Consider the following 23,949-nt stretch of genomic DNA (forward strand, 5'->3'; position numbering starts at 1 on the left):
GGGTTATTAAACGAAAAGGTAGATACCATTTTATAATCAAAAGTTATGATATTGTCTCAAATAAATCCGTATTCCTTTAATTTGCACTAAAATGTAGATAAATAAACATGAGATCGACGCTGAATCCATAGAAATCCAGAGAATGTTGAAACATATATTTCAACTTATAATAATTTTTCTGCTGCTCCAACTTCCCAATTACTGAACTATTTCCTTTCATTCATTTAAAAAAAAAAAAGCATAGAAAAAGCAAAATTGGAATGAAATATTGCTGTTCTGTAATGTAAGTGATTATAAAATTGCATGCTCCCAAGTATGAAATGAACGAACGATACGAGTAGAAATAAAATGTTGGGGAAACATGAAAATTCATGTTTTCCTCAAATTTTGCATTACGATTGTGGTTGAATTTTGGCCACTGAGCGAACCCTAGCAATAATAATAATAATAATTTGGATGCTACAGTTTTGAATTTCAGGCAAAATGCATTGGGTCTAAAAATAACTTTGTATATTTCACATTGACTCATGTTAAAGGCTCCGAATATCGCCAGCTTTTTCCTTCTTTTAAACCCACTACAGATTGAGTGAAAGAATGGGTTAGTTTTCTAAAAACCGAGACACACCAACCTATTACCCCCCCCCCCCTATGGAGAGGCTAACAATAGTGGAAGTCGCTAATCCTGCCTGATTCCTTGAAGAGTGATGCCAGTTCGAACTACATAGACGAGTTTATTATAGGCACTTCTGAGAAGCGATAAGGACGATAAGAGACCTGTGCTATTAATGGTCTAAGTTTATTATAGCTCGTGAACACCACCTGAAGATTTACGAGGCGAAAACGTAAATTCTTAAAGCAACAAGCCTTTGACATGAGAAACTATAAAGAGGAATCCAAAGCTAATGGATTTTAAAACTGGAAAGCAAGTAGCAAAAGAGATAAACCGTAGCAATAGCATTCAGCTGTAGTTGGTCATCACAAGCTTCTCCCATAGGAGAAAGAAAACATTATTGAGTCTTTTATTCAGGACAGTGGAGTCGGAGTCGGACTGATTTTAGGGTAAAGGAGTCGGAGTCGTTCGAAAACATGCCGACTCCGACTCCGGGCTTCTTTTTTTCCTTTAATTTTCACTGACTCTCCTTGCATTGTTAAAAAAATTGACTACCTATTAAATTGATTACACGTATAAAGACCTACTTATAAGAAAATAACTGTCATTGCGGCAACCAGCTGGTTTAATTTTTTATCGAACCTTTCTGTAACAGCTACATTCGTCGTATCCTAGTTTGCTTATTTTTTAACTTTATTTTACTGATAGCAACTTTCAGCAAACAGTTTTATTGCCGAACATTTTCTAAGTAATAACTAAATTATATATATATTTTTAAAAAATATATAATTTAGTTATAATTAAATAATTTAAACTTGAAATTTAAAAAATAAATAATAATCTATAAATTTAAATAAAAATGGCAAAATATTGTTTACCTCGATCTCAGTTATAAAATAGTAAAAGGAATGTTTGTATCGCTTTAGCAAGTCGGGAAATTTCTGAAGGTGCTTGGTAAATTCAAATGGTGTTGGCATGAAAGCGCAAATCCAAAAGATCCGATAAAATATAAATGCTTTTTTTTTTTTTTTAATCTAAAGACCTTATGTAAGAAAGTTTGGTCATCACTAAAATGTACAAAATAAAATCAGTACATGATTTATTGGTTACAACCCTCAATAATTGTAGTTAATCCTAAAATATTTATATTAAAGTCAATTCTAAAGCTGCCAGTGAAATTAAAATTAAAAATTGGGCCAAAAAATGTAGGTATAGTAAAAGCTATTTGTACAAACTGTATACCTCCGCATTTTGAATAAAAATTGCTCCTGATGTACATGTAACTGACCTCTCCTCGCATTACAGTGCAATATTTTCGTTGAAATTTTTAAGATGAAATTTAAGATTTATTATTGGGGAAATTTTTCAGAGTTAAAGGATTTCAATTTGTATAAACTCTGAAATTAAGTTGAGGTGTTACTCACCAGATGGGTGTCATCTGGGAGGAGGGGGGACGCCCCTCTCAAGGAAAAGTTTTTTGACAAAAAAGTTTTTTTTTTTTTAAATCTCAAGTTACATTTTTCAAAAATTTAAAGCACAGGATTTGATTATCTATTTGTTAAACATTAAAGGGTAACAAATTAATCCTTTCCAATTTCTTTTTTTTTCTTTTTCTTTTTTTTAATGGGAGTAATCTCACTTTAGAAATCGCAACTATCCGATAGTTTCATTTTCAAATTGAATTTCTAATATTGTATGCATTTTAGGTTTACAATGAAATACAACGCGAAAATTTCATAACAAAGAATTAATCTTGCAATCTCTGTTTAGCGGTTCCCCCCCCCCCTTTCCATGAGGGAAGGGGTTGAAAAAATAAAGAAATGAATAAATAAAGCCGGAGTCGGAGTTGGAGTTGGACGTTTCAAAATCCAGGAGTCGGAGTCGGCCATTTTTCTTCGACTCTGCAGCCATGCATTTATTAAACTGACAAAAAATAGGTAAAACCCTTAAAGTGTACAAAAAATTAGACTGCGTTTTCCCCATGCTCGAAAGGTAGGGATTAGTTACTTAAAAACCAACTTCGTAGAAAGCATGATTGTTTTAACTGTTATCCAGAAAGTTATGAAACTTTTTTTGGAATGTTTTACAGTGAAATAAAAAGTAAATTTTTTTCCTACAATGATTTTAGACTTGTCCGTCAGTAATTAAAAATTACGTCAGTTGAATCTAATTAGTAATACTAAACTATAAGTTAACAAAATAAGTAGTTAATTAAAATCTTGTTTATTTAGGTATTTTTTAACTGTTCTGGTTAAGACAGCGGTCCGGCAATGACGACACTTTGTGGACAGTCCCAAGGGAGACGTGATAGCAGGGCATAGGCGGTTTGTACGGTGAGAGGGGGGCAGGGGAGCGGCTGTCTCCTCACTCTTAAAAGTGAAGGGTCTTCGCCCCTCCACTTTTATTAGTTCAAAATTAACGATCGATCAAAAAATGTTAAAATTGATCAATTCACGTGCTTAAAGAAAGAAGGACTGACTTAATCAGTGTGGGTTTTATATTTTTCTCAAGTTATTATTTCATAAGGAGTAAAATGGAGCTTTAAATTTGAATAAAGGAGTCAACAGTGGCCACATCCATCCCGATTCGTGAGGTCACGTACCGAACTTTTTAGTAATATCGTTAAGGAAATTCATAGAAAAGAAGTCAGCTGGGGGGTGCGCCGCCCACCTAACCTGCCACAACCACCAGACCTCCCTTGATCCATCACTTTTTCGGTGCTCCAGCTGCCTATGCAACGAGGTTCGACTGTACTTGTACATTCTTTAAATCAAAAAGTATTTTGGAGCCGCACCATCAACTGTTTGGTAAATTCAAGCCGGCTTCTCCCAGCGCCAGCTAGTTTTAGTAAAGTACCGAAAACAGTTTCATTTTTCTGATGGATTTCCTGTTTCTCTTATGAGTATCCAAAAAATATGTTTCGAAATCTCATCTTCATGGCGGGCGCGCAGCATGCATCCCGAAAAGGGACATCTGGCCGGTGTCGCTTCTCCGCATCGAGAGCAGTCTCTCTATAGAGATCACTGAGAACAATCCATGCTCGGAGAGAAAGGGAAGGGAGGGGGGAGGGGACATCATCCTCGATCACTTTTTCTTTTCCCACTTTAATAAGACGGCAAAAAAGAAAATGCTCTAACGGGACTCCAAGGGTTTGATAAACTGGTTGGTGAGCGAAAAGAAAGAAAGAAAGAGCGCTCGCAGCGGTCCACCGACTCTACCGGTTTTTTTAGTCACGGTGTGTAGTGTGGGCCCTTTTCGAAGGGGGGAGGGAAACAGGTTCGAACTCGCGCTCGTTCTACCTGGTTCGACGACCTGCCAGGTAAACAGGCTCCGGCAGGAGTTCCCGCACTTGCCGGTGACTTGCCGACGGAGAAAGTGGTGCCCACCTTGCGCTCGCTCTGCTCGGACGTCCCCGTTGTTGATGGTCAAGACCAATGCCAACCACTCGCCGTTTGGAATCGCTTTCCGTTCGCGGTCGCCTCTCGAAATCCCTTGTTACGGAATTCGGCAGCGAATCCCCAGGTCGTTGACCCCGGGCCCATCCTCTCTTTCTCTCTCTGGAACCTAAACAGTGGGAATGAACTTGAATTACCGCCACGCCTGAGAAAATATTCTGGTGCCAATCGAAGTTTTGTGGTAAAAGATCCTTCTTTGGAACTTTGTGAACATTGGAGATAGAACTCGTTCCTTGATTTTTTTTCTCCGGGAACATCCTCAAATTCAAACGACGGAAGGTTTATGTCACTTCTTCGATGCTGTTCGGTAGACGCTCTTGCATAATCACCAGACTGTCATCAACAAGTGCGGCACTTTTTGGCAAAGAACTCGAATGGCAAGATTCCTGACACAAAGTTACTTTTCATAAGTTTTCATAAGGAATGTTTATTGCTAAATGGAGAAAAGAAATTGATGTCCCAACATCGTTTTAACGTGCGATCTTTTCCTGGGTTACGTCTTATTTTTTAAAAAGCTGCTTAGTAGCATTTGACAGTATTGTAATCTCCATACTTCTAAATCTCTCGAGTTCACTTTTGATGATCGTCTCCAAATTTCTCCCCAACTGGCCACATCATCAACAATCCGACCATCGACCACCTGATTCACTGCAGTTTGAATTAACTCTGCTGATGAACCCCGCGAATTGCCCTTCTCTGTGCCTAGTGAATGATGATACGTAATTAACCATTTTCTTCTTAACTACGAAGACAGCAAGTGGTACGACTGATCTTCGGCAGCTGATGGTTCGCTCGCTCGTGAACGACGACACGTGAACCAAATTCTTTCGCCGCGTGGACAATGGACACTTTCATCAAGGTGGAGGACTGTGGAGGTGGTGTGGATGACTTCGGCGGATCTTCCGTGTCCTCCACGGTTGCTGGACCGTTGGACATGAATGATTTGGGCTTCGATCCTATGAGTCTCTTTGATGAGAAGGCCAAAACGTACTTCGATCCGGCAGCGCCCATGGCCGAACCCGTATCCACATTCCACCTCAAAAAGGACTACGTCAATTATGACGTGACAGACGTGCGGGCAGCCGCCTATATGGCCCAGGAACCGCCCTTGCAGTACTCGCCGGGGGAGCCCTACCCTGGTTGCACGATCGTGTACGAGCAGAAGGGAGTAGAGAGCTCCACCAGTCCCCAGAGAAAGTATAACAAGGGATATTCGCCCACCAAGCCGACAGGTGAGCCCGATTCAGGTTTTTCATTTTGTTTTGGTTCTTCACCCTTAACAATTTGTTGACCGGTTAAGAGAATTTTTGTGATTTTTTTCGTTTTGTCAAATGACCGTTTACGAGCATCACCAGATATTATTGTTCACTGTACATTGGTAACTTTCTTGCCATCTCTTTTATATTTTCGTGACTTCCTTTCGGTTCTAAAGGTTCGTTCATGGACCCTTCATTTGAGTAGCCTATCAATATTTTGCCGGTACACAATGTATTAAAGAGATTTCACACTTAGTGCGTTAGCAGCAAAATGCGTCTGTTGCAACGGATTATTGTAATGGGTATCACAGTAGAAACAAGGATTTAACTGTCCCAAATGACTCCATTTTGCAATTTACGGATCACCATCTTTTGCTTATTTTATTGATGAAATAAAAACACAAATTAATAAGCAATTAACAACGCGAAGACGTATAATTTAAAATATCTAGAAGAAATGAGGTGCACAAAAAGTCTACGAATAATTTTTGTCGCTGTCGTAATTGCTGTGAAGCAGTCTAATATACTTGTCTTTTTTAGAACAGTGCCTTAGCAAAGGGAGGAATGTTTTTGTTGACGTCAAACTCGTATTTAGGCCGTTTAGTGCATAACTTTTTAAAACTTAAAATTCTTTGCGACATTATAATATGCGTTTCTTAAAATGAAATAAATAAATAACTTTGTGAATTGAAATTTCTTTTTTCATCTGCAATAAATTTCATAGAAATGAAATAGTTATTTTGTGAGTGAAACGAAGAAATTGCTAGAAAGTTAACTTGCGCTGTTGGGAAAATAAGTTTCATGCTAGAAGGAAAAAACAAGATGCAATGGGAAGAATATGTTTTTTATATACGTAGATACGCTACTAAAATAATAATGTGCTCTTGTATATGTTTAGTAATTACGTATTATAATGATGAAATCAGATTTTTTCACTTTTATTTTCTTTTTAATTATACTTTTCAAATTTTTACTTCGATATCAGAACTGAAACTTCGGAACTTTAGGCTCAGTCCTTTTTTTTTTTTTTTTTTGAGCATTTTTATTTCATTGAACATTTAGTTATTCCTCATTCACTAATATATTCTTCCATCTCTTAAATCATTCTTAACTGCAATTATTGATTTATTCATTCTATCTTGAGAAAAAGTCTTCGTAATTTAATAGAATGTATTTCATTGGGAAAATATAATCAATTGCCCCATGTAGAGGGTAAAATGATAATTTCATCCTTTTATCTACCTTTGTTTGTTTTTTGTATATTTTTTTTTACAAATTAACTGCCAAAAATGAAGATTATCATTTCAATGCAACTTGTATTATAAAATTCAGTATTCTCTCTTTAAATACTGTATAAGTCTGGTAAATTTTTAAGAAAAGGCTCCAAATTTTGCGAATTTAGGCAAGTAATGGAATATGGATCTCTGACTCGCTTTGCAGGTATGTCCTGCCGCATGTGAACTATCTTGTGGTACCTTCAATTTCTTGCCAAATTTTTGAATTTGTCCCTTTTCTTAAAATTTCTTTTTACTTTAAAACCTTATATCTCGGAGAGACGAGGGCAAATAATTTTTTGCGTAAAAAAAATCTCAATATTCTCCTTCGATTGTTACCTATTTCAACTTTTTTCATTATAGCACCATACCTCAGGTTCCCTCCAAGAATCATAGATTTCTAATTCTATGAATCATCAAGCCAAAGTATGTGCTCAGTCCTGTGAAAACGGCAACATGATCCAATCGTGCATTTAGGAGAGGAACAAAACTCTCAAAAGCTGAGACCAGTTGTTGCTCTTCACCACTATTTTCCATTAAAAAAGAAAAAAAAAAAAGCTTTTAAAAACTGTTTATTGTCTTCTACGCAGAAAAAGGGTCAGCAATATTTGCACTCGCTGTATTGTACATAATTATAATTATTTTGTTATTAAGAAACTGGATTTTTTAACTGGTAGAGCTATTGGAAAAAAATCATTTAACCTGCACAAAGTCATGTAAACACCTAAGAAAAAAAAAAACCAACTTTTCAACATATAAATATTTGTTAAGCGCTGAATTAATACATTTTTAGGTTCAAAAAAAAAAAAAATGATACTTTTGAGTAAATACACTTTTATAAATGACGACTTCTGAAATTTTTCAAATAAAAAAAAAATTGTAAAAAGACTTTCAACAATTAACTTTCTTTATTTTATCATTATTATTATTATTATTTATTTATTTTTATGAGAAATGATTTCCAAAAAAAAAAAAAAAAAAAAAACAAAGTCATGTAACCTAGATTAAAGTACAATTATCCCTCCTTAGTCATTTTTTCCGTTAACCAACGAGGTTTTGAAGAACGGTGTTTAAATGGAACATTGTACTGTTGTTTGCTGAAAAAGAATATAAAAAATTAACAGTTTTTGAATTCGTGTCCTTTTTAAAATAAGTGCCTTCTTAATTTTTGAAAATGAATTTTGTAGATGAAAACAATCTGACACTTTTCCGTCGTCTACCCAGATTGAAATGAAATGTTTCCCCTCCCCCTATTTTTCTTTTTATCTCTCTCCCTCTCTCTCTCTCTTTTTTCCTCCAAATTTTACGCCGAGTAATATGAATAACTAATTCTCTTGACTTACGCACCTGAATCTGGTGGCAGCAATTGACGACTATAACCAGGAAAAGTTTAAATAATTTGTCTGAGTAAAAAGTTCGTCCAGAAACACCGGCCAGAAGGAAACCCAAAAGGTTCCCAAACGTTTTCCATTCGCGGGACTCTGAAGAATTAGAATTTTCCCATGGCACCCTTTAGCCTATCTTTGTTATACTACAGTATGAAACCCTAACTCCAGATTTTAGAAAAATCAAAATCCGGATTTTTTTCCCTTTTTTTAAAAAAAACAATTTTTTTTTCCAGTTTTAAAAGTTTAAAACTGTTAACATTCGGCAATTACTTGTTGAAAACTCAGTACTTTCACTCAGCTTTTTTTAAAACGTTTTTTCGGTGCCACGTGTTATGCGTAAATAGGCGTTTTGCTGTAATTGGGCAACAATCTTTTAACATCCGCTTTCAGTTAATGATAATTTTTTTCTTCTTCTCATAGGTATGCAATACAAAACCTATTGAACGAAAGCACAAAATTATTTTCAGTAAAAATATGATTTATTTATCATATTGATCGACACATCGCATAACAAAAATAATCAACATCCGCGGGATATACAGCATTGCGAATTATCTCCAACTTATATTTTCGCATAATGAAGTTAACTTTCATTCAAATTGATCAAAAAATGAAAGAAATTTAAAGCCAACTTTATCAAAAACAGAAAAAAATGTGACAAATACCGCACGATAGGCGACAAACGAGTTTTTGAGTCAATTCAAAATCTCGAAAATTCCGAAATCCGGATAGGTCGCGGCCCGAGCATTCCTTATTTGAGGTACCGTACTGTATATGTTTTGACACAGAGAGTATTTCGCGGCACCCTTTGCCTTCCCCTGCGACTGACTGCAGTTCAGCTTATTTTCCCCCCCACTGAGAGTGCTACGGTAATTTTCTGTTTCTTTTTCAATATAACAATCAGGGCACCTAGGTAAGAGATTCCGGAAAATCACTGTGACTTCCAAAAAACTTCTTCATTCAGCTAATTTTGTTGACGATTCGGCAAAATTTGGAGACAATGTTGCAATATTGACATTTTTTCTTTATTTTTCTTAATTTTTTAAAATTGGTAGTTTATGATGACTGATGTTCCTCCTCATTCGATGATATGTATGTGTGGCATGCGCGTGCTCTTATTTTTTCAATCGGTAAAATTGGAGTTTCATTCGGCTTATTGGGAATATTCCTCTCTCAAAAATTTTAGTTCGGGGCGCTCCTAATTACAATCTCTTAATACGTTCAAAGAGCATTGGCGCAGTGAGGGGAGGGATCCTCCTAGGGTAAGGAAGAGCTAAATGCAAATTTTAGTGCAGTAATTTATGCATATGTAATGGCCTCGCTAGGGTAAGGGGGGGGGGCTAAATGCAAATTCTAATACAGTAATTTATGCATATGTAAGAGCTGTTTATTTTTGATCAAAGAACCCTCTTCAGGAGGTATTTTGATCAAAAAACCCCTCCAGAAGATATTTTTCATTAAAAAAAAACTCCAGAAGGTCTTGTTGATAAAAAATTAAAAAAAAAAAAACACCCTGCAGAAAGTTTTTGATTTAAAAAAAAAAAACCCTTCAGAAGGTATTTTTAATTACCCCTCCCCCATCTCAGAAGGTATTTCTGGTTGCGCTAGTGTCAAAGAGAAATTACCTGATCTATTTAACAGATTTTTCATTACATGTACGCGTACAGACAGAGTAAATGGCGTGCTCATGTTTCGAAGATCAAAAACTCGAAGTACTTCAGGGCGGATGAATGGAAGAAATAACAAAAACTTCGGAAGGTGAAGCGCACGTCGCCACAGAGAAAACGTTTCCCAACACGGCCTCTCAAACACTTGTTGCTGGGGTGGCCTGGGGTCAACGAACTCTCTTCTCTGCCCAAAAATCTTGCTTCGGAGATGCTTTTTTTTTTCTTTTCTTTCCCCCTCAAGCTTCTTAGAACTCCAAGCAGGAGGGGAGAAAGTGATGAATCGTGGGGGTCGGCACTAGTGGCTTAAGTGATTGAGGGACATGGGGGTTATAAACCCTCCCATAAAAGGAGAAAGAAAAATACTGCTCAGTAAAGTGCCAATCAAGAATATTTTTTGAACATTTCTAATAAACACGTACACACACATGTACGGTGTACGTGTGTGTCGTTGGCCTAGTCAACAGTGAGACATCTTAGAAATCGTATTTTTAATATAAACAATTTATTTGCGAGGAAACACAATTGAGATAAAATAAAATTATAATGCTGTTGGTGCCTTGGTGCTGACAATTTTTCCGCCTTCGAAACCGCAAGATGGTGCAAACTGACGTTCAACGGTTTTAAAAAGGACAGAATTTTTTTTAAGGAAAAGGGAGGATAATAGTAACAACTTGTTCGAGCTTTAGAGAGTCTGTTCCTCCCGTGGTCCCCCCTATAGCTCAATATTGAGACATCTTAAAAATTTTGCCTTATACACGTTTGAACATTTGTTTTTCCACTCTGTAATATATGTGACAGGGAAAATGAAACTAAAGAGCAATCAAACTGGAATTCAACGTAACTCAGTTTAGAAACAGTTAAGTATGAATCTTATATGTTTGTGTAGATATTTCAAAATTGCTGTTTTTCATAAGGGCTCCCTATATTCAAAAAAATTCATCATCAAAATTTGTTAAAAAATTCATCAATCATGTTGAAACAGCTACTGAAAATTATATTTAACATGAGAATATTTTGAAAAATTAAAGTTAGCGCACTGATCTTCAACTACACTTGTAATCATGCAGAATGATTTCAATTCAAACTTACATCTTATTTTCTATTGAAATATATATAATTTTGGCTTCAGGACATTCATTTTAAACATCACGTTCCATCACTTTAGTTTCAATAACTATCTAAGATTCCATGCCTGTGAAAGCATGGGATTTCAGGCAGGGAGTTCAGAAGAGTTATTTTTTGTGATTTTGTTACTTATGTATGAAATGACTTTTCGAAACAGTAAATAAAAAAAATATGCGGGAGGAAGATTAAACAGTCAACTGTGACTTTCACTTCTTCATGAGCTCACTGTAAGCGTTTAAAGTAGCCGTAGTGAGGTAAGAGCTCAGTTGAATCCAGTAAGAAGGTTCACTACTATCGAGAGTTCATATGCCCCGGGTTCTATGTAGCAAGGATCGACTAGGAGTACAAAGTTAATTGTATGAACATTGAAGGTGAAACTCCATCATAAGAACCCGGATTATATGCAAATCCACTTCTGTATATGCAATTTCATAATTTTGCATTTTTTTAAATGTTTATTCACAGTGGCGATGGCGTACCCAGCATGAGTACACCTGGGACGGAAATTTGTGGTGTCATCCCCGTCCCCCCGGATAACTTTCAAATTTGTAGTCTTAAAAATGAATTTTAGCGGTATGTTTTTCAAAAATTTGCAATTTCACTTCGGGTGTAACCCCCCAGACGGGTGACAGCCGGGGCGGACCCCCCCCCCCCTTCCCTCCGTAGTGACGCTACTGTTAATGTATATACTTGCGTAAAAACGGCAAAAATTTTAAAATAACTGCAGATTAATGCGTTTTTCATTTATTTTTAGTTTTTTTCCACCCCACGCACAGAGAAAGATTTCAAAAAACTATTTTCTTCTTCATCAAGAACAAAAAATGCTTTTGGGTTTTTCGCGGGTTACCCGGTTTTTGGTTCATACTATTAATGCGTATTTTTTCCCCTATTTTTTTTCTGTACATATTACCACAAAAAATTAAAATTTATCGCCCAAAATATAGAAAATGCAAGTATAGAAAGGTCATTTGTGTTTTTATTCTGATGTAAAAACTTCCATTTGCGCGAATTAAAAAAAAAAAAAATTGTCCACATTTCTGGAATTTTTAGTGCATATTTTAGGAGTTTTTACTGTATATTTGCATGCATATTTTGATGATTTTATTGTGCATATAACCCGGGCTCTTCATCAAGCATTCGCAAGCAATTTTCAATTACTCGTCCTGGAATTCGCCGAAGCATCTCTGAAAGAATGACAGAAAAGAGTGACGAAAGTAAAGGTGTTTCGGTTAACAGCGGCTCTCACGTTTGCAATCGAATGCGAGGTAAATATTTATGTTCTCTCCTCCTTCAGAGAGAGAGAGAGAGGAGGGAGAGTGGAGAGAACATTTTCGAGGTCGTTGACCTTGAAACGGCGTTCCGATGCTCGCTTGCATCACCGCTCGGAGTGTCGCGATTGGCCGAAGGGAACGCCGTTCGAATTGTCCACCTTGAGAGTGAGTCACTGTGACGACGTCATCGTCAATAATCGACGTCATGCAAGTTTATTGTCAATGTCACCTGAACACCAGGTCTCAAAACGTGCGAACGCATGACACTTCGTAGAAATAGACGTACAGCTTTGCGTTTTTCCCCCCTTAGAAAATAATTCACACTTCGGAACTTTTTCTCCTCACCGAAACTTTCATTGAATGCAAAATGGAAATTTTGCAACGTAAAAAAAAAAAGTTCTGGACGTAATGAAACATTGCGTCCAGTAACTGTTATTTTTGAATTCATGCTTTGTTTTTCATAGTTCTTTTGTTTGTTTTTTTCATGGGAATGTGTCGAGGAATGTTCTGCAGCTCACTTTTTTCATCTCCCAGCCAGAGGCAACTGACTTTCCAAAAATGTCCTTATTCGGCAAAATTTGGAGTTCCATTCGGCAAATCGAGAATTTCCTCCCTCTCAAACACTTATGTTTGGAGTACCCCTACCCCCAGTGGTGGGTTTACAGCCCTGGGGGGGGGGGCATTACAATTCATTTTTACGGGCCCGCTAGAGATGTGCACAGTTGGATAAAATCACTTTCATGTGCACTTTTTGGAGCCTCCTTTGTCTTGGATGCCCGCCGCAATTGCGAGATTTGCAATACAGTCGAGTCCCGACTTACGCGAGGGATGCGTTCCAAGATCCCTCGCGTAAGTTGAAATTTCGCGTTGTGGAAAAGGATATGTGTAAAAACTTTTCTAAACGTATCCAATTATTTTAGACACTTGTAAACACCCCCCTCAACTGTTAAAAAAACATTTCTCATCTATACATTACTGTTTCTTACTAAAAAACCGATTGTTTACTTATATTTAAAAAAAAGCGTTTTCTTCAACATTAAATACTGCTACGATGATCAAAATCAATGATCAATGGGAAAGAAAGACATAAAGTAAACCAGTATAGGGTGCGTACAGTATACAGTAAAAGCAAATGCTCTATTGTTGTACTGTACACTAGATCCAGTAATGGTATTTGTAACTTAAAAAAGTGAAGATCATAATGATTTAGGCTGCGTGAGCAAACCGTTATTCTGATATATTTTTAAACAGTTGCTTTGCTAATTCTTTTATAACGTTTCCATCTAAGGCAAGACCCCTCTTCCAGGTTTCTTAAATTCACAATACAAGAGCAGCTTCCATTTCCATAAATGTTTGCATTTTAATAAGATATTACTCGGTAAAGTTTTACGGGTTTCCTTTTTTTGACTTATAATCGTATATATGGAATATGGAAGAATCATTCATACCAAATTGTCGTGCTACCTTCGATGCATTTTTTAGTTGAGATTCAGCTCTTCAAGCAGCTTTACAATCCAGAAGGTTTAGCTTTCCTTTAATTGTTAAAAACTTGCTCTTTTTCTTTCTATCTTCACAAACTTTTGATCAAACAGCGCTCTTACGTGTCATTATATTTCATCAACTTTCTAATTCGGAATGAAGAAAATAAATGGAAAGCAAGGAGTAGAGAGAGAGAGAGAGAGAGTTATTTGTGTAAGCGATGTTCAGACTAGTACGCTGTGGGAACTTCCGCTCGCAATGATGTGAAAGGGATGAAGGTCTATCCACGAGAAAAAAAATATAGTAGCCAATTACAAAGCTAATACTTGCGCACCACGATTCCTCACCGAAAATTTTCGCGTTGCAGAGAGGAATTCGCGTTAGACCTAAAATTATTTATTGGTGAAAAAATCGCGTTATATCCATTTCGCGTAAGTCGGATCGCGTTGTAGCGGGAGTCGACTGTATGGTAAATCCCCCAATATTCACCCCCCTGAACGTTACTTTGATTTCGTAATGTTCCCTTTGATAAAGTAGGAGTAATTATTGTATATTAATAACGAAACCAGCAGCTGGCTGTACAGAAATCGGACTGTAAAGAATCTCATCTGCTTGAGTTTTTTTTTTTTTTTTTTTTTTGTTTGTGGAAAGAGTGAGTGTCTTTTCTCTCGGGAGAAAGATTCAGACTAATTTTTGAGGGGGTAGACTTAAAATTCACTCTCATGCCCTGGCTTGATTTTTGATGGGAAAATGTACGTTACTCACTCTTTTACTTTGCTTATTGGTTTGAGTCAGGGTCTTCCCAAACTGTCCTCCCCAAATTGTGGGAAAGCAACGCCTACAAGAGACCTCTTGAAGGGCAAACTTCACGTCTGTTTGCAATAAATTTTTGGTCCTGTCAACGGGCGGGGAACATTACAACAAAGGCTGATTTAGGTCTCGTTTTAGTTCTTGAAGTAGATAAATTCTATTTTTAGAGCCCTATACAAAATATTACTAAACATTGAGACTATTTCCACTCTTCTTTAGTTTTTAAACAGCTGACTCAAGCACCAGAAAGCTGTGAAGGAAACTTTTGGTACAGAAAGTTATTTGGTTTTGAATTATTCTTCAAAGAACTAATGTAATTGCTTTTGGAAACCAATATTGGGTTTACTTTTTGGTATTTGGAGTATCTATCGCATTTGATGCCAAAAGTTGTTTGATTTGACAGCAGCAGATTGTGCTCTTGGTAACGAAGTCACCACGTCCTTTTGATTAGTCGAGAGACAGAATGCAGTGGTATTCACATGAGTGACAGATTTACACACTTGGGGGCTTGTCGCAGTGTATTTTTGGGGGGTTCCTTGTCAAACGTAAACATTTTTTCATGTGCAGTTTTTAATCGCTTTCAGTACCTTACATCGTGGGAGCTCCTCGCAATTGCTACATGTGCAAAATGGTAAATCCGCCACTGGCTCACATGGGGGGTGGAGTCATGGTGCAGATCATCAAAATTCTTAGAAGATACTTTTCTCTTTTCCATGGGTCTTGTTCTTTCGAAAGAGGATCTTCCGTAGTATTTGAGGCTCTTGAGGGATGAACAACCCTACAGAATGTAAGATTCTTAAAGAAAAAAAAATTGAATTTAAATGACTCTTTGAGACGAACTTGTGGGTAAAGTGAAACAATGAGGATAAAGTTCAGGATCTAGGCAAATCTGCTTGAGAACCCTTTCAAGATGATAAGGTCTAACGTCCAGTAATGTTCCAATCAATTTTTCTGAAGGCATACTCCCAGTAATCCATTATGCACAATATGTGTATGTGATCATATACATAATATGTCCAGAAATTCTTGAGGGTATAACCCGAATGTGATAGAGTTCCGGGTTTTCCAGGGAGAAGAAAAAAACTGGTAAAATAATAGTTTCATATTTTTCTTATGTTTCGAAAATTAACTTTAATTAACTAACCACTGTACTCACTATTCCTTTAGATTGAATAAAGATAAGCAAATGATATTGTACTCCTTGCTTATTTTCAAAAGGCGTTGATTTATTAAGTACTAGCCATCTGCAGCGACCAGCTGGTTCACCTTTTTATGCCATTCGCCTTTCTATTACCTTTTTATTTTAATTTTGTCGCCTAAATTTGGCAGCAGTATTAATCAATCCATCTCTATCTCTTTTTGCGCCATTCACATTTTTACGCCAAGATTGCCGCCTTCGGCGGCTATCTACCTTTACGATCTATCTCTAAATTTTCTTATCCATCTCTATTTAATTTAACCTCCCCGCCTATCTCCTAATAAAAACAAAGATCACTCAAAAACTGCTTTTTTTATTTCAGTAGAGCAAAAAAAAAAAAAGTTATCTCCAAAATTCCTCGTAGTATGCAAAAAGTAGCGTTTGACAAAGAAAAAAATATTATCACTGTTTTTATTGAATTAAATGCGCACAACTATGAAATGTAACGTAATATAGATGCAGCAAAACGTTCAGTTTGGGGGGGGGGGATGGAAAAAGAAATAAATGCAATCCCTAAATAAAACAAGAAAAGGAAAGAAAAAAAGCAAGCGCTGCCGGAAAAACACGTGATTATCACGTCATAAAATGTAGAAGTAAGCTGTATAGTAAAAAAAAAAGATTAACATTGTTTGCGATTAAGATTCCATCGTAAATATCGAATCGAAATCCAAGTAGTGACGTCAGAAGCATAAAAGGTTGAAGAACGCTTTTTTCGACCGATGCGTGGAAAGACATAAAAGTGTTCAGCATTAAAAAAAATGTAAAAAAAAACTATTGCATATTTTTAAGAACTTTTTTCTTTTGAAGAGGGCAAAATGTTTTTACTATTACCAACTTAAATTTTAGAAATGAGGCTTTGATACTTCTCGCAGGATGATATTTGAAAAAAATAAAACCCAGAAAAAAATGCAAATTAAAGGTTTCTTCAAAAATTCATAAAAAATACAAAAATTGCTCTATCTTCAAATTTTTTCATTCACCATATTTAAAATTAAATTTCCTACACTATAGTACAAAAAATATTTGTGTGGTACAATTGGTTCGGGGCCTGTGAGGTAAAAAGTACTAAAAAGTGGAAAAAAACACATAACACATTAAATAACTTTTTTTCTAATTAAAATATCAAAAATCGAAGCCCGAGGTGCACATCTTTGGCAAAAACAGCACCTGTATACCAAATTTCACCTTTCTAGGCCTTACCGTTTTTCCGGGAAGCGCGCCACACACACACAAACATCTTATCTTATTATATGTATAGATAGACTAAGAAATATAAAGATATAAGGCTCATTGTAGGCAAATGTCGTTAACATAAATGTATTATTTTTGCTTTAGAAAAATTTAAAAATCCGATGATAGAATCTGAATTGTCTTGAAAATTTTTGAAACTTGAGGGTATACGCTGTGTGTCTGAAAAGTGTTCTAGAGTATACGGCGTATAAGAAGTATATGCTATGGGAACACCCCTACTAACTTCTTATCCTACTAAAACGCAGATTCAGATTATGCTACGATTTGATTAGCCCTAAAAGATTTTTTCTCATAGTAGCCGCAAAGAATATCTTTGGTAGCCGCTCTGCGATCAGGTGCCGGCCACGCCCCCCTTTTCCCGAAAATGGCTCAGCTGTCAATCCGAGTGTCTTGGATTATAGAAGTGGCAATCAGGGTCGGCCACTTTCTCGATCTACTCGGGGCGGCGTTCTCGATACCCACATCCGATTCAGGTTGCGGATCGCGTTCTCTTTCCCCGACACTTAAGCTGGCAATCGTAACGTAACGACTCTGCTCGATTCATGCTAATGATTTGGTAGAAATAAATAGATTACGACGAGGTAATGAACGGTCCACACCAGTCCGTCCCTGGGATACAAGTGGGAGAGATTTGGGGATTTAAGCGATAAGCACCAAGCTAGAGTGCTTTTTTACTCCAGTTGTGATGGCAAAAGTGTTTTCGGTCCGAATCAGATGGAGCTAAGCGCTCTTTTCTAGTAAAAGTAAAAAAAAAAAAAAGTTTAAGAAGGCTTATTATATCACTAAACTATTGCTAAAAGCAGAAAAAGATCAGGATAATTAATCACATAAATTCTGAAAAATAAAAATTTGAAAAGTGGGGTGTTGGAGAAATGTACACATATCAGTGGTGTGCATGTCACCTCTGAATAACTTTTAAGTCAGTTGTACGATTCAGAAAGAAAAAAAAAATGTCCCAAAGAACTTGGCCATAACACCTCATTCCCATGTTCTTTTTCTTTTCTTTTGAATTTTTTTCTAAGCTTTCAACAGTTCAAAAGAGAAACTGACAAACTTTATCAGAAAGAGCATTTGAGGGAAAATGTGCAGAAAAAAGTACTTTGAAATTAAAAAATGGAAGATAATGGTTTGAGTATTAGCGCCAACGGCTTACGGCAGAAAGTTAAACTTTCTGTACCTAAAAAACCACTTACATACCAAACACCACTTCTCAGCACCAAAAATTCAGCAAAATTACTGAAACTGGATACATGGTTTAAGTAGTTCTAGTTTTTCTTTTTCCTCCAAAAAATAGAAAAAAAAAAATATTATTAAAAACTGAAAAATGTCAAGTCGAAGCGCTTTTTTTTTCACCCTAAAGAAAGAGATACAGAAACACTTTTATTTTAATATAAGTAAGTTATAGATTTTTTTTCCTTTTAAATTTTTAATGTTTTTTTGCTCTTAGCATCTAATGAAAGTAAATATTTTCACGTGGAAAGGTTTAAAAGTAAGTGCCATTGCTAAGTATTCTAAAAATAATCTTTACTTTATTTATTATTTTATCAATGTTGTTAGTTTTTTATTCAAGCTCGAGGGTAGTTATGCTGTAACTCAGTTTTATATAAACTGTTTCTCTTGCGTTTGGACCATAAGAAGAAAGAGCAGGAATTTTTTTTTTAAAAAATCTGGTGAGTTAGAATTTACTGAAACCCATCGCATAGCAGCTGCAAAAATGAGTTTGATATAATTTTGATGTTATCAATAGCTTTTTATTTTCATAAAAACATTTTTTTTTCTTTTAGAAAATTATTCAAGTTGTTCAAAAAGTAAATTACAAATAATTTGCAGCCTAAATCGAGGTTAGATGATTTAGCCGATGTCGATGTTAGAAAAACTATGTTGTCATCGAGAGGGTAGACTCATTTAGTTCCTGACGGATTTTCCATTATATTAAATTTACATACTTGTATGTGTGGATGTATCTTCGCTTCAATGTCAAACACCACTGTTTATCAAATCCTTGTTCTCCAAGGGGAGATAAAATTGATCTACTTTGTTGATGCCCTTTAAAAAAAAAACTGGTTTTATGGTAACGGGTAATACCCTCTCGTCTCCGCTACAGGCAGCACATAAACTTGCATTGCTATAAAAATGTTGCTTTTAGTTTTTGCTTTTTAAATCATAGTCGTAAAAACTTTAGAAGTCGAATATAATACAGAATGAGGTATTGAGAAGCAAAGGGATGTAAGTGGACTTTTTGGAGTTTTGAGTAAATCGTAGGCAAACTTCAAACTGTAGGTAGACTTTCATTGAAAAGTTTTTCTAAATCATTCTGTATAGCAGCCCTTAGTAGTTTCTCCGACCAAGTGTACTATAGTTGGGGGAAAACCTAACCTGGCAGCATTGTAGAGGCTACTCAAAGCATTATTACGCTATCAGGTTAGGCTTGCTCCAATTATAGCTATCTCCAAGTTTTTTACTTTTAGTACAAAAGTACTTTTGCTTCCAGATGCTTCAAATACCAATCTTCGATTTCGATATCCATTCATGTGAATGAAAATGTGTACTGAAAATCATTCAGTCAATTTTTGCAACCATCAACTTCTCAGAAATTTGAATGAGACTTCGCATGCATGCCGTTCTCATTTTGCAGAAGATGCACCTAGGTGCGAAATTTCCGTCGGAACCATCGATTTGTCGGAACACCTCCTCCGAGTCCTCGCTTCTTCTGGAGAAGAAGAGAAGGATGCTCTCGGAAGAGGAGAGAGCAAGACCACCCCCGCCTAACGGTTCTTCCTCGTTCGGCATTGGAATGCGCACGTGTTCTCTGGAATAGACGAACGCGAGCGGGCCAAGTTCACTCCCTTCTTCCTTCCTCATCCTGGGTTCAATAACCTCCCCTCGTGCGACCTTCAACAACAGAAGAGATCTTCCTTCCCTGATTGTTCTCTCTCTCTCTTTCTTCCCGACACTCGATGGATCCTTCACTCATGAAACTTTTTTTTTATTATTTCACTTGAAGATTATCACTTTTATTTGTTTAGTCTGGAGGAAGAGGGGGGGGGGGGAGCAGAGAATAGAAATTAAACCAACGCTTTTAATGTCGGAGAATGTGGGGCAAAATGAAATAGTGAGACATAGTGGAATCGTAAAATATTTCACACAGTTTGGCAGCTCTACCTATCTGGAAATATTTTAACTAGGTTTTAACTTCTCGAGTCTCAATGGATCCTTCACTCGCGAACCGTTTTTTATTTCACTTGATGATTATCAGTTTTATTTATTTACTCTGGGGTAAGAGGGGGGGGGGCAGAGAATACAAATTAAACCACCACTTTTAATGAAGGAGAATAGTGAGACTCAGGGTTGTTTGGTTTAAACCACGTTGGTTTAAACCATGGTTAAAACCAATTGGTTTTTAAAAAAAAACCATGCGGTTTTTTTAAAAATGGTTTTTTTTAAAGCGAAAAAAAAAAATCCATTTTACAGGTTTACATTGATTTCCCCACACATATTGAAAAATGTAAAATTCCATTTATGCTAAGTTCCTAGCTAAGTTGCAGAGATAAATACTAAAATTGCAAAGTTGCTTCTTCAAAATGTATTACAAGCTTTAATCGAAAAAAAAATATTAATATATTTTTTATTTCATATATGTGCCATAAAGCAGATTTCAGTCAACTTCCATAATTATGCTTAATTTCCATGATTAGTTAAGATTTACTAAGGATTGAATCTTTTATTGTAGATGCAATTCATTATACTGCTCACTCCTGTTACAGGGGTGTGACATTTTTGCCCATTTATTTGCACTTTCCTGGAATTTTAACTTTGACTTGTAAGGAAATCAACAGTCTAACTTGATTGTTTGCACCTAAAAATTAAGATTTGTTCTGCAGGTGAACACAAATAATATTTTTTGAATCAAATTTAAAAAAAAGTTTATACTTCACGTATATAACGTTTTTGGCAAAAATTTTTTCTTGAAATAGAATTTGCTACACATTTATTTGTTCTAAAGAGTTTGCATTTAATATTTTTTAAACTTCAATGCTGGATGCAACATGTGTGCCAGTAAATAAGCTGTAATTTAAGCCATGTTATACCAATTTTTGTATTTTTGATTTGGTTCTTTGTTTTAGCGATAGTCGATATCTTTTCCAAGTCTTTCCAAAATAAGAACGGAGTCATATATAGAGCAGCACTTTTTTTTAAAACTTTGTCGTACAACAGCAATCGATTTTTTGACTGTTCAATCATGTACTGTTGTACATTTTGCTTTACTTCAATATTTGCGACATTGTGTATATAAAAATCAGCATTATGTAAGATCAGAAAGAAAAAATATGAAAATTGTTCTTTTGAAAAGATTATGCTTAAAAATATAACTTTTACCTTTATTCGATAATTTTTCATATTATGTTGGTTTTATAAAGTTTTTTTCTTGAATCTTCATTATACTTTATCTTAATCCGCATCACAACCACTTCTTGAAGTATTTCGTATCATAAAGGGTCTATATATACATGCATACTAATATGTTAATCGAGTCAAACATTTCAATTAATATTTCCCCGCAGAAAGCTATTTTAATTATTTAATTTAGTTACAAGATTTTGTTCTTATCTCTTTAATTAATCAAGAAATTAGGTATATTAAGATTATTGAATAATTGTTAATTACATGGAACCTTAATCACCTTCCGAAAATTAATTGTTTTTCTCGCAAATAGTATTTAAACCCAAAAAAAACAAAAACCGGTTTAAACCAAAAAAACCTGGTTTAAACCAAAAAAAACGGTTTTTTTTTGTGGAAAAAAAAACGGTTTTTTTACCAACCCTATTGAGACTAAGTGAAATCGTAAAATATTTCACACAGTTCGCAGCTCTACCTATCTGGAAATATTTTAACTAGGTTATTAATAATGTTCATTCTAGTCAATAAATGTCATTCTAGTCATTCTAGTCATAATTCCTTGATCTTCTAAAGGAGATCAAGGAACACGCTAATGCAAGTCGTTTTAAAATTTTGATATTCATAGTTTAATATTTTGTAGCATGCATCAAAAATATTTTTCGATGAGGCTCAAAAAGTTTTACTTTTTTTCGCCTTTTACAAAATTTTTTTACTTATAAGCCTGCCAGAGCCCATTTTAAAAGTTTATAAAACTCTTTTTTGTTTTTAGATTTTAAGTTACGTTATAAAAAATATTTTTTTATGACTATGCTATTCAATTTATGGCCTTTTTTTTTTGAAGAAGAAGAAGAAGAAAATTAATGGACAGACAGATTTTTTTAAAATAAAAATACATAGAGGAATTATAAGTCATTTAAAAAAGGTGATTGTATAAAAATGCTATACATTGGCAGTTTGTGTATCCAAGAAATTTTTATGCAAAACAATGCTTATAAGTTTGAGAGGAGTGCGTTTTTGCAGTCACGAATTTTCAAAAGAGTTCATTTGTTGCCCCCCCCCCCCCCCAAAAAAAAAAAACTTTGACTATTCAACACTCCACAGTTCATTTACTTAACAGTAAAGCATGTTTTTGTTCCTTCCTTGTACAGATGATGCTTGATTTTAACTACTAATCAACTATTAATAATATCTTGCTAGTTCCTTAAAGACTTCTGTTGAAGCAACAAAATTTCCGGCTGCTAATAAGAACGAAAATATCTTTCTTTTGTGAACTCGACGTATAAGTCCAAGCAACTCTTTTTAAAGATCTCTGGCCAAACGGGGTCTGGGAATCTGAGGAATAAGGCGTGAATGCTTTTCTATTTTATTTGCCATTTTACCTACGTTGCTATTATTTTTATTCCTGGAAAAATGTAAACTATTTTGAAAAAGGGTCATTTGATCTTGACTTTGTCGTCAGAATTTTTAATGCTGTTTTTTTTTTTTTTTTTTTTTTTTTTTGAATTTGGACTAACACGTTTCGCTTTTTTAAGGCTATATGGTCATTACACGTCCAAAATCCAAAGTTTTTTCATCATATTTTTGTATTTCTTTGAAATTTGGCTCATCGATTGTACTCTTCAAGGTCATAAAAAGTCCAAAATCTGAGATTTTTATCTCTTTTAAATTTTTTATATATGAGACTTTGATTTTTAGAAAAACCCTCTTTTTTCAATGGGTGCTTGAACATAACATGGACAATAACTTAGCACCAAATATAGATAGAAAGATTTGGTAAAAAGTATTTTAAAGTACATTAATTGCTGTTTAATATGACATGCAACAAAACTAATTTTATTAAAAAATCAGATTCAAAACTTTAAATTTCAATTTAAAATTTAACTTTTTCAGAAAACATATAAAGAATTTTTTTTAAAAGTTCTCAAAACTTTTGTGTTTTCCTCATTTGTAAAAAAATTCAAGTTAAGATCTCAATGGGAATCCATGTACGCCGTAAGCTCTCAAACCTTTTTTAGGCATATTTTGTATATAATGTATACACATATTGTGCACAATGGACTGCTGGGAACACACCCTCAGAAAAATTGATGGGAATATCACTGAATAGAACCATACTCATTTGTATTTTTTTTCCCCGAAAGTGGGATGGTAGGGTAAGGGGGGGGGCAATCTGGAATGAAGCTTAACAACCTGGAAGGTTATGCTCAACAGGGGTGCCCACAGGGGGGGGGGATTATGGTGCAAATTGCGCCATCAAAATTTTTGAGGGTGGATTTTAAATTTTTTTAAATTTATTTATTTAAATTCATTTATTGATTTATTTTTAAATCGAATTATTTACTTTATTTTATTTTATTCTGTTCATATTTTATTTAATTTATTTATTAGTTACTGTGTGTGTGTGTGTGTGTGTATGTTATTGGTGTGGTACAGAACTTTCTGTAATAAAATAATAATAATAATAATTAAAAATAAATAAATTTAAATTTAAATAAATGAATTAAAAAAAATAAAAATAAATTAAAAAATTATTTTTAAAAAATAAATTAAATAAAAAAAGAAAGCTAAAAATAAAAAATAAAAAAGAGAAAGAGGGTTGAGAAAAATTTGGTAAAACGTTCAAAGATACTTGCCCTTGTTTCCGTGCATGAACATTATGAATTACATTGAATCTAATTTTAGACAATGTAATAAAATTTTGAAGATTTCCAGATACATTTTTTTTTTGATAATATTTTTCAGCTCAAGAAACTTTCCGTTTTTGAAT

General features: G+C 35.0%; 1 protein-coding gene across 1 annotated transcript in view; it reads left to right on the plus strand.

Moving 5' to 3' along the window:
- Window positions 1-4,906: 4,906 nt before the first annotated feature.
- Window positions 4,907-23,949, plus strand: part of LOC129216699 (ecdysone-induced protein 78C-like) — a 109,468-nt gene continuing 90,425 nt past the window's right edge. The window contains exon 1 of the mRNA XM_054850914.1: window positions 4,907-5,312. Coding sequence (XP_054706889.1) covers window positions 4,907-5,312 — 406 coding nt within the window. The remainder of the gene's footprint in view (window positions 5,313-23,949) is intronic.

This window comes from Uloborus diversus, chromosome 2 (genome assembly GCF_026930045.1).
Source record: "Uloborus diversus isolate 005 chromosome 2, Udiv.v.3.1, whole genome shotgun sequence".
Classification (NCBI taxonomy): Eukaryota; Metazoa; Arthropoda; class Arachnida; order Araneae; family Uloboridae; genus Uloborus; species Uloborus diversus.